This window comes from Octopus sinensis, linkage group LG3 (genome assembly GCF_006345805.1).
Source record: "Octopus sinensis linkage group LG3, ASM634580v1, whole genome shotgun sequence".
Taxonomy (NCBI): domain Eukaryota; kingdom Metazoa; phylum Mollusca; class Cephalopoda; order Octopoda; family Octopodidae; genus Octopus; species Octopus sinensis.
This window is the reverse complement of record NC_042999.1, coordinates 146,127,205-146,141,343: the sequence shown is the minus strand read 5'-3', so window position 1 is coordinate 146,141,343 and position 14,139 is coordinate 146,127,205. Positions and strand designations below refer to the sequence as shown.

General features: G+C 36.4%; 1 protein-coding gene across 2 annotated transcripts in view; it reads left to right on the top strand.

The window, feature by feature from the left end:
• Window positions 1–14,139, top strand: part of LOC115209878 (WD repeat-containing protein 93-like) — a 154,985-nt gene that overhangs the window by 81,915 nt on the left and 58,931 nt on the right. For both annotated transcript variants that reach the window (XM_036501464.1, XM_029778455.2), the window contains exons 9-13: window positions 2,390–2,467; window positions 4,297–4,431; window positions 9,293–9,488; window positions 11,284–11,344; window positions 12,609–12,804. In XM_036501464.1, the coding sequence (XP_036357357.1) occupies window positions 2,390–2,467; window positions 4,297–4,431; window positions 9,293–9,488; window positions 11,284–11,344; window positions 12,609–12,804 (666 nt within the window). The remainder of the gene's footprint in view (window positions 1–2,389; window positions 2,468–4,296; window positions 4,432–9,292; window positions 9,489–11,283; window positions 11,345–12,608; window positions 12,805–14,139) is intronic.

The following is a 14,139-nucleotide window of genomic DNA, read 5'->3' as shown; positions in this document are numbered from 1 at the left end:
CTCTCCCATTTCCCCTATCTCTCCCCACCCCATACACTGTTGCAAAACCCCACTCATTCACACTTGTAGTTTCTCTGTCTTCACTCACTTCTTCTCACTTCATACCTTGAGGAATCACTTGGACACTTCACCACCATTATTTATCTCTACACAGCTACAACTGATTCACTTCTAACTCTCTCCCCTAAATGTGAATAGCCATGTATATCCTCTGCAACAAAAAACTTAACCTCCTTCTCCTAGCATAAAGCCATTCCCCACTCTTTGAATTTCATAATCCTGTGAGCTGTATGGAAACCCCACTAGTGCCAGTGACATGAAAAAATGTACCCAGTATTGAGTGTAAATTGGTTAGCATTGGAAAAGTCATCCAGCTATAGAAACCAAGCCAAAGCAGACACTCAAGCACACCGCCGTCCTCAGACCCATCAGATTCTGTCAAACCACCCAACCCATTCCAGCTGGTGCTGTTGCTACTGCTGCTGATGATGATATAATAATGTCATGCTGGATGCCTTGTGGTGTTTGTTTCAGCTCTTTACACTCTGAGTTCAAATTCTGCTAAAACCTAATTGGGTAGTACACTTAGTTCATTGTCTCTTAACACTACCACCTGGCACTTTGGGTACCTTTTATGGAGTTCACTCTGTTGTTAGCATTCTAACCAGTTCATCAGTTTCAGGATACTTTATTCTCTCCCACTCCTCCCATCAGTCTTGGAGGTCCTGTAAACAGTCATGTGTCAAAATTGTCTTTTCTCCTGACTAAAAAAATAAGTCCTTATTCCAGCACAGTATGATCTTGTTTAAAATGTGACCCTCACTATTTATAGCTAAAATTTAGTAACACATGTTAATTTCTCATATAATGTTGACCCTTTCCCCTATCATGTACAATCATGGTTATTCATGTTCTTCCAGAATTGTTTTTTCCCCTCATTTAATATCTGTTGTCCATGCTGGCATGGGTTGGACGGTTTGACTGGGCTGGCATGCTGGAAGGCTGTGCCATGCTCCAGTCTGATTTGGCATGGTTTTCTATGGCTGCATGCCCTTTCTAATGCCAACCACTCTGAAAGTGTAATGGGTGCTTTTACATGCCACTAACACGGGTGCTATTTGCATGACACTGGTATCTGCCACAAATGATTTTGCTCGGCTTGATGCGTCTTCTTCTCAAGCACAACATAATACCAAAGGTTTCGGTCATTTCCTCCATGAGGCCCAATGCTTAAAGGAACTCAGCTACCTCACCTCTGTGAGGCCCAACACTCAAAAGGAACTCAGCCACTTCAGAAAGTATTATAAGAAAAGCTGCAAGCTGGTATAATTGTTACTGAGGCTGACAAAATGTTTAGTAACATTTCTCTTGACTCTTTGCATTCTGAGTTCAAATGCTGCCATGGTCAATTTTACCGTTCATCCTTTCAGGGGTTGATAAAGTAAGTACTTGCCTTGTACTGCGATTGGTCCAAATGTCTTCCCCAACCCCTCAAAATTACTGGTGTTGTGCCAAAATTAGAAAGAAATATTACTGCAAAGAATAAAGCATGAAACACATAAAAAAAAAAAATTCTAATGCAGCCATTCAGACTGGCACGGTTCCTGATTTTGGTCAGTAACATTTGTGCAAAAAGTTATTAAGCAAATTCTGCAGCACACTTTCCAAAATAAAGGTCAATATTCATAAAATTGAGTTTATCACTTAAAAGCCATCACAATCTAATTCATCATGATTTTCTAAATAACTACTGACATTCGGTTTTTAGTTAACTTTTCATCAGTCTAATTCTATCATTTCATTACTTCTCCATAGGCTAATATTGCTCTCAACTATTTCAAATTTCCTTGTTTTTCTCAGCAAATTCTTGATTTAAAGATTAAATTTTATGCTGTAAGCAGTATGACTTTTATTTTAAGGGATGTCTACAAAATATTTTATTTTTACCACTACTTTCATACATCATTAAATAACTTGCACATTTTAAACTGAAATCATTTATATTTAATTATGACTCTATTCAATAGAGTGTATTACTACAAATGCCACCAACATCCTTACAATTAACAATTACCATTAGATATACAGCATTTTATTACAATAGGCAGTGAGATGTGTACATTAGTACTTAGATGTTGCAGGATTACTGTCTACAGGATTTTCATTTCCATAGTTTTTTTTGTTGTGTTTATATATTTTTTACAGTCTAATATAATACTACAGCCTAGTTTTACCCTCATTTATATTTTAAATTTCTCTTATTATACATAAGTAAACAAAATAAAATATTGCAATATATGAATGTATACAGTGTACATGTGCATATAACATTGTGTAATGTGTGTGTGTGTGTGTGTGGCATATTATAGCTTCTGTTTTCTCATTGTAGCCACTCCACCTTCCCTTCTTGTTTGGTCAACCAACTGTCATATTCTCAATCGGTATTCATTGGTGAAACCAAAGAAAGGTGAGCAAAGATTTGTTCAGAATGTCTTATTCTCTTCCTGCTTTTCTTTAGAAGAAACTTTACCTTTTGTAGGCATAACCAACCTCAACCACCAACAGCTGACAATGTTTAGAGCTAGTCAACCTGAGCGAGAAGCCAATCCACATTAGCCTATCCCCATAGGCATTGTTAAAATTGTTACGGCTGATAAATGAAACCTTTGTCAGATTTACAAGCACTGTACTTCAGTTCTTACCCCACTTGTTTATGGATATTTCTTTATTGCCCACAGGGGACAAACAAGGACAGACAAAATGTTGAAGTCGATTACATCAACCCCAGTGTGTAACTGGCACATATTTAATCGACCCTGAAAAGATGAAAAGCAAAGTCGACCTCAGCAAAATTTGAACTCAGAACGTAACGCATTTTGCCTGGCGTGCTAATGATTCTGCCAGCTTGCCACCCTCACTTGTTTATAGATAGACAGACTGGATCATTTCAAAGTTGGTGTCCTGGCAACAGATATAGTGTAATACTTGTTCGTGTATCAATGATGATAGATAATAATAAAACAATAGGTTGGCTTAAATGGTAAATCACAGGACTGGATTCTAAATTCAGTTTCATATTTTGGTACCTTTAGAGTTTTTTTTTATTCACTTTCTTTTTAGTTTCCACAGGTACAGGCATGGCTGTGTGGTGAGAAGTTTGCTTCCCAACCACATGGTTCCAGGTTCAGTCCCACTGCTTGGTACCTTGGGTAAGTGTCTTCTGCTGTAGTCTCGGGCCAACCAAAGCCTTGTGTGTGGATGATTTGGTAGACAGAAACTGAAAAGGCAGCAAGCTGGCAGAAACGTTAGCACACCGGGTGAAATGCTTAGTGGTATTTCGTCTGCCACTACATTCTGAGTTCAAATTCCGCTGAGATTAACTTTGCCTTTCATCCTTTCTGGGTCGATTAAATAAATACCAGTTATGCACTGGGGGCGATATAATTGACTTAATCCGTTTGTCTGTTCTTGTTTGTCCCCTCTGTGTGTAGACCCTTGAGAGCAGTAAAGAAATAAGAAACTGCAAAAAACCTATCATTTATATATGTGTGTGTGTGTGTGTGTGTGTGTGTGTGTCTGTGTGTGTGTCTGTCTCACACCATCTGACAGCTGGTGCTGGTTTGTTTACATCCCTGTAACTTAGCGATTCAGCAAAAGAAACTATTAGAATAAGTACCAAGCTTAATAAAAGTATAGGGGTCGATCCGTTTGACTAAAATCTCTTCAAGGCAGTGCCCCAGAATGACAGAAATGACAGAAACAAGTAAAAGATAAAAGATGTTTTAATTATGATAAATTTTGGGTTCAGTCCCACTGTGTGGCACCTTGGGCAAGTGTCTTCTACTATAGCCTTGGGCTGACCAAAGCCTTGTGAGTGGATTTGGTAGACGGAAACTGAAAGAAGCCCATCGTATATATGTAGATATATATATATGTATATGCTTGTATGTCTGTGTTTGTCCCCGCAACATCGCTTGACAACCAATAATGGTGTGTTTATGTCCCCGTAACTTAGCGGTTCGGCAAAAGAGACCAATAGAATAAGTACTAGGTTTACAAAGAATAAGTCCTGGGGTTGATTTGCTCGACTAAAGGCAGTGCTCCAGCATGGCCACAGTCAAATGACTGAAACAAGTAAAAGAGTAAAGAGTAACAGTGTTATTGGTTAAAGGTTTCCAAGATGTTGAATGTTGATTTATTGCATCGTTATCATGATGCTAATGATGGATTTAATAATGAAAATGATTCGTGTTACATTATCTTATATTAATAGTTCATTTTTTTCTTTTACTTCAGATTCTGAGTCTCCTGATCCAGATATGGTGTGGCCATTTGCTGCTGCCATCAAAATTGTGACCACCTCACTGTGTACAACCCGGATTGCAGTTGGTTTGGAAAATGGTTTCATCATTATCTGGGATTACCACTTAGGTAACATTTATCCTCTGCAATTATTCATAAGACTATTTAGATACATTAAGTTCTGATTTCAAATTCTGCCAAGATCAATTTGGGCTTTCATCCTTCAAGGTTCAATAGAAATGAGCACCAGATCAGTAGCTAGGGTTGACTTAATGATGTCCCAAATTGTTAGATATTGCCTATGTTAAATATTAATTATATATCTAATTACAAGGCTTTGTCATCATCTAAAATTACTTCTGTAATATAATTTTACCCACTTAAACTTTGAAATTATGCATTTACTACACTACTTTATAAAAGCACGTAGACTGTCACTGTGTACAACCCATATTGCAGTTGGTTTGGAAAATGGCTCCATCATTATCTGGGAATAAATAAGCATTATATTTGGCAGAGTAATTTGAATGATAAGAGGTTAAATAACATGCAATACTCTTGAAAGAATTCTAAATATTAAGATTCAAGATCTACTATGCCTGGGGGGGGGGGGGTGATGAAATGAGAATAGACAGAGAGCTAACCCAATAAATGATTTATAGTGGTGTGCAAGAGAGACAACTGTGCTGGTATGGCCATGTGCTGTGTATGGATGAGGAGAGATGTGCAAAGAAGTGTTACTTCCTAACAGTGGAAGGAACCTATGGAAGAAGGAGACCCAGGAAGACAGGGAATGAGGTGGTGATGCATGACCTTTGAACATTGGACCTCACAGAGGCAATAATGAAAGACCGAGACCTCTGGACATATGCTGTGATTGAGAAGACCCAGGAAGTAAAGTGAGATCACAGCTGTAGCCTATACCAGTGTTGCATAACCAGCCCATTTAAAAAGTACCTTTGAATCATCGGGTGATACGCCATGCTTGAACTCAAAAATCAGATGACAATCAAATGGGAATTGTAGTTGTGGCCGATGCCAGAGCCGCCTGACTAGTTCTCATGCTGGTGGCACACAATAAGTACCATTCATGCATGGGTCATTGCCAGCGCTGCTTGACTGATTCCCTGTGCCCATGGTACATAAAAAGCACCATCTGAGCATGGTCGATGCCCGCCCAACTGACTCTTGTGCCCGTAGCATGTAAAAAGCACCATCCGAACGTGGATGATGCCAGTGCCAGTGCTGGTGGCATGTAAAAAGCACCCATTACACTCTCAGAGTGGTTGGCATTAGGAAAGGCATCCAGCTGTAGAAACATTGCCAGATCAGAGTGGAGACTAGTGAAGCCTTCTGTCAGACCGTCCAACCCATGCCAGCATGGAAAATGGACATTAAACGATGATGATGATGATAATGAATTTTATTATTTCAATATTCAGTGTTCAAATTGTACTAGGTTTTAATTTTTTTAAAATTTGATCTTTGGGTGGTGATGGTGGTGTGGTTGTAGAGGTATGAGTGGGGGTAGTGGGAGTTGTTGTCATCATTAAGGTGGTCTACCTATGCTGTCTATCCTCATTTTATCCCCCCCCCCAGGCATTGCAGATCTCAGATCTCAATATTTAAAAGTCTGCTTATTCTTTTTAGAGAGTTGCATGTTATTTAACCATTTAGATTACTCTGCCGAATGTAATGCTTATTTATTCTCATTGTTTTGAATTATTCATGCATTGTCTCATAGCTTCAAGGTTCCACTGTTATGATTGTTTACATTTAGAATGATATTATAGGGTAGGTGTGAGAAGCCAAATCCACCAGTTTAAATGCTAAAGTGTTAAGCAAGATTTAGCTGCTATTTCTTGCAAGTTGAGGAATCACATAGAGGCTCCATTGTTGGCTCATTCTCTTTTGATCTGACAAACTCAGTACCAGTTATGTACTGGGCTACATTAACTTGACTCTAATGCAGTTTTTGACACACTGATGAGAGAAACCATTTTAGAGATCTGCTATTATCTTGGACTATTTTGTTTCCAGTTTATACTGTAAATCCTGAGTATAGTGTGCCCTTGAGTATAATACGCAGGGGATTTTTAGGGGGCTGTACCTCTGAAAAACCTAAACCTTGTGTATAATATGCACCCCTTCTCTAACATGAGTCAAGGAGGTCTATATAACGTCCTTGGTTTGTAAAAATGTATACGGTAACGTCTTTTATTATTATTGTATATATAACATAATGCAAACGTGTAGCTTTTTTTGTGCATTTTGTTTGCAGAAAATAAAGAAATAACAGTAATAACGTTTAATAAATGTTGCTTACTGCAAGTTATGGATGATTCTTTTATGACTTCATTGCTTTCAGGCTTAGCTTAAGGTATTTTCGCACCCGACAATGCGTCTGAATAAACATTGTCAGACAGCAAATAGAGACTCGGACATTGCTTAGAAAATAATTTTCATTTTTGATCTTGTATATAGTACGCACTAGGGATTTTGACCTTTAAATTTTGGGAAAAAAATGTGGATTATACTCGAGGATTTATGGTATTCTCCGATTTATCCCTCTTTGTACTTAACTCCATTTCTTTTTCTTTCCGTAGCTACTTGATATGGATTATATCTCTCCAAATATATAAAGTTAACATTTAATTTGATACGGGAAGAATTTTCGGTTGAATTTACATGAAAATATTTGGTTTCAATTAACATTTCTTTCTGTTTTACTATGAGTTTTAAATTGTAAGATCGTCTGCCTGTTTAAACAATGCTTTCTGTAAATTGTAATTACCTAACCCACACTAGCATGAAAAAAGAGACGTAAAATGAATATCTAAATAAAGTAACAGTTACCTTGCAACAAATCTGGTTCTTAGTTCAATTTCATCTTTTATTTCAACCCTTATTTTTTTATATTTATTTTTATTTTAAAACTGTTTTGCTATTTTTAATTAATTAATTAATTAATTAATTTTTTTAATTATCTTGCAATTGTCTTTGTAATTATCCTACGATTTAATCATTTAATGATTTAAATTCTTTGTTAATTTAACTTATTTTTTTACCTTTTGATTTTTGAATCTTAAAAAGGTTTTACAGAGATTTTTCAGTTAATTAATCATTTTAATTATTTTATGATTTAATCATTTAATTATTCAAATTTCTCAGAACTGAACAAAATTTGCTTCACATTTAATGTATTCTTGTTAATATTTCTTTAACTAATTGCTTTTCTCTATTTGAGTGACATCTCATTTAGAGCATTGTACTTGAGTCTTCCCTCACATCCTTTTAAATCCACTTAACCTTTTTTTATATATTTTCTTATATTCCATATTCCTATAATTCACTCCAATATTTTATTTTATGTTTTAAATGTTTAAATGAACTCTTTATCTCTATTTATCCTTTTCATGTATTATCATACACTCCTTATATATATATATATATATATATATATATATATATATTCAATATTTAATAGGTATTTGTTTATTACATTTAAGGCCCATTAACTTACCACTTCAATATATTAGTGATTCCTTTTACTAAGAGCCACCATATGTTAAACAAATGTTGTCAGTTTTACACATTTTATTAACTTTTATTCATCAATTCAGATTGTCATTAGTTTAATTATTATTTCTTCTTTAGTTAATTATGAATAATGGTAGTGTGATGGTAGAATCATGAGAGCATCAGAAAACAAGCAGAAAAAATGTGGTATTTCTTCCAGCTCTTGTACTCAATGGTTTTTTAATCTTTTTCGGGATTCATAAAATAAAATACCACTCAAATATTGGAGACTGGAATCCATCTCCTTTCAAAATTGCCAGCCTTGTGTCTCTATGTTTTCCTTCATCATCATTTAAACTCTTCTGCATTTAAACCCTCTGTATTCAACCAAATTCAGTGAAGGCACATGGCTCAGTGGTTAGAGCATTGAGCTTACAATAGTGAAGTTGTGAGTTCGAATCCCGGACCGGGCTGCATGTTGTGCTCTTGAGCAAGACACTTTATTTCACGTTGCTCCAGTTCACTCAGCTGTAGAAATGAGTTGTGACATCACATGTGCCAAGCTGTATCTGCTGTTGCCTTTCCTTTGGATAACACTGGTGGCATAGAGAGGGGAGGTTGGTATGCATGGGTGACTGCTGGTCTTCCATAAAACAACCTTGCCCAGACTTGTGCCTGGAAGGGTAACTTTCTAGGTGCAATCCCAAGGTCAGTCATGACCGAAGGGGGTCTCAATTCAAGCAAAATATTCTGCCTGCCTTAAGTCCAAACTGGCTTCACTCACCAACCCTACAATATCATTCTAAAAATTAATAGCCTCCTTAATAAAATCTCATTGCTACAAGATAATTCATGGTTAATTCAAAACAATATGAATAAAAAGGCATTATTTTTGATAGAATAATGTGAATGATAAAGGGTTAACTCTACTTTCCCTGCTGGGTCATTGCCTTGAAAACTTTTAGTCAAATGAATTGACCTTAGTACTTAGCTTTTTTTTAAAACTTGGTACTTATTCTATGGCCACACCCCTAAGTTAAAGGGATGTGAACACACCAACACCAGGCACATACGCATGCACACACATATACATGACAGGCTTGTTTCAATTTCCATCTACCGAATCCACTCACAAGGCTTTGGTCGACCCAAGGCTGTAATAGAAAACACCTACCTAAAGTATTGCTCAGTGAAACTGAACCCAGAACTATTTGGTTGGGAAGCAAACTTCTTACCACACAGTCACAGTCAGCCATATATGTGTGTGAGAGTGTGTGTGTGTGTAATTATGCATATACACATATCTTATCAGACCATGACCATGTCTTGATTAGCATTATGTTCAGCCCCAGATATTTCCAGTTTTATAGGTGTTAGTAATTGAGGGCCTATCAAAGCAGTCTTTTGAGAATTATAAATAGGAGAGTAATAATGCATCTTACAGATGTAGACTATATGTTCTCTTTTGCAGGTATATTGTCTGGTGTTTTTGATCTTAGCAAAGAAGGATCTTTTAAAGATTTATACTTCCTTTCACTAAATACTCCTCCAAATAACCAACAGCCTTATTCAATCAGCTGCCACCTTATTGCGATTTTAAACAGTGGCCTGGTACAATACATCACTTATACTGATGGTTCCTACTCCATGACAACACTGCTACCTGCGTGAGTTGTTTAGCTTTTATCTTTCATCTTTTCTTACTCGTTTCACTGATTAGGCTGTGGCCATACTGTAGCTCTGCCTCGAAGGGTTTAGATGAACAAATCAACCCTGGTACTTATTTCTTTAAGTTGGGTTCTTGTGCTATGGTATGGTGGGGATATGCACAAACACAATGATACACACACACGTGCACACACACTGTTTCTGTCTCTCTGTTGCACTTTAACCCCTCACCACCTGGCACACTTCCCTCATTACTACTCACCACTTACTTGAGGGGTCTTGTTTTGAAAGTTATTTGGTGACCTTGCTGGCGCTGGTGTTATAAAAACAAGTACCCACTACTCTTTGTAGAGTGGTTGGAAATAGGAAGAAGGGCAACCAGACACAGAAATCATGCCAAAGCAAATAGTAGAACTTGACACAGTACCCTGGCTCACCAGCTCCTGTCAACCTGTCCAACCCAGGTCATAGAAAAGAGATGTTTTGATGATGGTGATGGACTTCCACACAGTTTCCATCGACCAAATTCACACTTGTCTAAGGTGCCATGCTGAGGGACTGATCTCAAATCCACGTCTGTTGCAAAGTGAGTTTCTTAACCACACAGCCATTCCTTCACTTTAAGAAAAGCAAAACATAGGCTCCAATATTACTTTCTGGAAATTAGTGTTAGCGAAGTTGCAATGATAAATAAATATTTTGAAATTTATAAATGTAGAATAGAACAGCTGAGTAAACTTGCATAGTTTTTATGGCATCATGAACACATAATGGTCGGCATTCTGATTTTGAAAGTTTTTGAAAACAAAAAAGTGAAAGTCATTCATAGTTTCAAGGACCTTACCCAAAAGAGAACTTTTAATTTTGCTGTCTAATAGATAAGAGAAAATATTTCTGCTGCTCTGTTTGCTTAGATCTAAAAGTGACTCCTGATAATTGTTTCACTATATAAAACATTGCAAGTATATTATCTCATGGGAGAGACATGACAAAAGTAGTAATATATCAATAAAGTAATGAATGTCCATCTGAAAAACAGAGCTGATACCCCTTCACCATTATTCCAGTTTGTTAATTGCCAAGATACTGAAACCTAAAATGGCTTTGTCTGTAAATAGGTACCACAGAGCAGAAAAAAATTCAAGTTAGATGCAGCAGTTATACTATACATTTAATAAGTGTTTCATTGTATTACAGTAGGGTGTCTGTTTAATTTTAAGAGTACACTATGAAGAAGGATGAACTCTGTAAAGCTGACTTGTCCCTTAGATCTGCTAGAGGAACTTTTTAATAGTTCACCTGTGACTCAATAGGTTATGGGATTAATTCTCATTGGCACCATCGTCTGAATCATTATTACCATTATATGAGATTTAGTAATAAATATTCTAAATCAGTGAAATGAAAACTTTGTTGTTTCTTTTCATGTTAGTGACTTCAATTGTCTAACCATTTTCATTTGATCATTGATTATAACATTAATTAATTTTCAACATTATAAGGTGGAAGGTTAGCAGAATGGTAATTAAATGCTTTACTCTATTTAATTCCATCCCACTACATTCTGGATTTAACTTAGCCTTCCATTCCTATAAATTTGAGAAGTGGTGGTCAGTGAAATAAAGACATGCTTGTCACATACTGAGGAATCAGTTCAGTCAGCTGTATTAACCTTTCAACAACGTTGTGGTCATTGACAAATGTAAGAAATCAATACTATCAATGTATTGGGATTAAATTAATGTTAAACTTCCTTAAATTTAAAGGTTTTTTTAATTTTGTTAATATTCACAGATCAAGGTTTGCAGAAGCAGCTCTGAATAAGGTCGTGCCTATTTCTGGAAAAAATGACCTGGTACTGTAAATTTTTTTTTTTTCATATTTAGTCCTTTATTAAGATTTATTTACTTCTATTTGTATTTGTTTTTAACATTTCATTTGTCTCAATTTACCCTAATTATTCATAAATCGAAATTACATTTCCTCCCTTTCATTTCAAAGTTTCTGTTCACTACCAAGAGTGTATCAATAAAGTAATGCTCTCAACATTGTTCCCATCCTCTCCAAACTATTCAATCTTATGTTAGTCTATGGAAATACATTATAGTGGGTCCCATTCCCAAAAGGTAAACCTCTCTGAGCTACTAATCAATTGTTCTAACTTCCAAGATCTCAGAGGTGATGGAAACAATTGCAAAAATAACTTTCTTTATCAACTTGAATTTCTTCCACTGACCACCAATATAGCTTCAGTAGAGTCACATATGCAGGAGATTTATCATCCTGTTGCTCACTTATGATCTATAATTCTTCAAATCCCCAGCAAAAGCAATATTTTTATAATTAACATCAGAAGCTAAGTTAAACACTTTGGCCTTGATCAGCTGCCGAATCCAATATTTAGAATATTGTTCATACTTATGAGACAACACTCTTATTACATAAATAAGCATCTTAGACTTTATTTAATAAAAGACTATCTGGCTTATTGGCAATTTATCTCTAACATTTCTTCTCTGCTATCTTCTCTCAACATTCCTGTAAATAAATGGTTATTGAATTGTACTCTGCTTGTGGTCATCTTCTTTGTGTTCCAGATCTTTGAAACTACAAAAATAATTATAATGGGAGGAGATACTCCACAGGTATCATAAACCTTCCATTCTATTATAAGAGAATGGTAGATGTCCTCATCCTTGTTTAAGCCCTCTGTACACTAGTCAAAGATATCTATAATCAAAAACATTTCCAACCATCACAATCTGGACTTTTATAAATTAATAGATGTACATTTGTCTTTCTTTTAAAAAACAATAAGATGAAAGGAGGGGTATTTTGTTGCTACTTTTAGTAAATCAAAGGAACACCAAGAGGTTTCTTTGGCTATTGATTGTAATGGCAGTGGTGGTGGTGATGGTTTTAATTTGTAAAAATCATTCTCATTTCACTAAATAGCTGCTACTCAATTAAATGGAGTGAAATAATTACAAAAGTAATAAATTATATGATTTTGTTGATTATATAATTCCGTCTTTGCTCTCAAAGAGAAAGTCTGGTTGTTTATTTTGTAGTAATTATATATTTTTTTTTTGTTGCTTCTCTCACATCTCATTTTGCAGCTTCTGATGACATTCAATAATGGTGTGATTCTGCTGACTGAGGTTATCAATGGCCAAACTCTCTGTGAACTGGAGTTACCACCTTCTTATAAACCTCTGCCAATATGGGATCCTGTTATTGCTTCAATTCAAATAAAACCAGATCCTTCGCAAGAAGATGCTGTGTTATCCGAGGCCACGTACGTTTATGTTAATGGTATGCACGTTATGTTATTTAGTACTATATTCTATAATGTTGTTATTTGTTTATCAGGCTTACAACTACAAGGTTGTGAGTTCTATACCAAGCAGTGTGTTGTTCTTGTGCAAAACATTTTATTTCATGTTAATCCCATTCACTCAGCTGCAGAAATATGTTGTGATGTTTTTGGTGCCAAGTTGTATCAGCCTTTGCTTTTCCCTTGGACAATATCGGCGGTATGGAGAGCAGAGGCTGGTATACATGGGTGACTAATGGTCTTCCACAAACAACCATATACCTCAGAGGGGAACTTTCTAGGTGCAATCTCATGGTTTTTCATGCTGAAAGGGGATCTTTATCTTTTAAAACTAAAAGCATCTCTGCTATGACTATCATGATGTAGGCCTGGTTGTATGGTTAAGAAATCTATTTTGCAACCACTCAGTTCTGGGTTCAATCCCACTGAGTAAATATTTTCAACTACAAACTTGTGCTGACCAATATATTGCAAGGAAATTTCATACACACACCGAGCATATGCCTGATATACATATATATTTTCTATTTCTTTATTACCCACAGGGGTGGGGTTAAACATAGAGGGAACAAACAAGCACAGACAAATGGATTAAGTCGATTACATCGACCCCAGTGCATAACTGGTACTTAATTAATTGACCCCAAAAGGATGAAAGGCAAAGTTGACCTTGGCGGAACTTTGCAGAATCATTACATGCAAGTGCACCATCATCTATACAGACACATTTCTCTCCTATGACATCACGATTTTCTCTCTCACACAGTCTTTCAATCTGAAACACTTCAGTTATTGTGTCCTCACATCACTGAACATAGGAAAACTTCTTTTCTGTTTCTCCCTTGGCTAGATATACTTGTCTCCTAGCATCTCTTCTGGCAATTTGATATAGTACCCTGCTAACCTCATTCTTCCAGGTTTTCCAGACCTGTTTCTTAGCTCTAATGGCCCTGTTTACTGCATCATTCCACCACCACATTACCCTAGGTCTGGATGGGACTTTGCACCTTCCACAGATTTGGTCTGTGTCACTTAGCAAGCTGTCCCTCAGAAATTCCCCGTTGCCCTCTATGTCACAAATCTGTAGCTCCTCTTCCCTTTCATCGAATTTCTGAATTAGGACGTCCCTAAATTTCTGACCATATAAAGGGTCCTTAAGCTTCCAAATCCTTCTTTTCTAGATTGGTTTACTTCTTGGCATCCCTCTGACCTGGAGTCTAAAGTCACTAATGACTAGTCTATACTGGGGGGGAGGGGTACATTCTTCACCAGGTAAAGTCTTTGTATATAAGAGCAACCATGCATCCCACTGT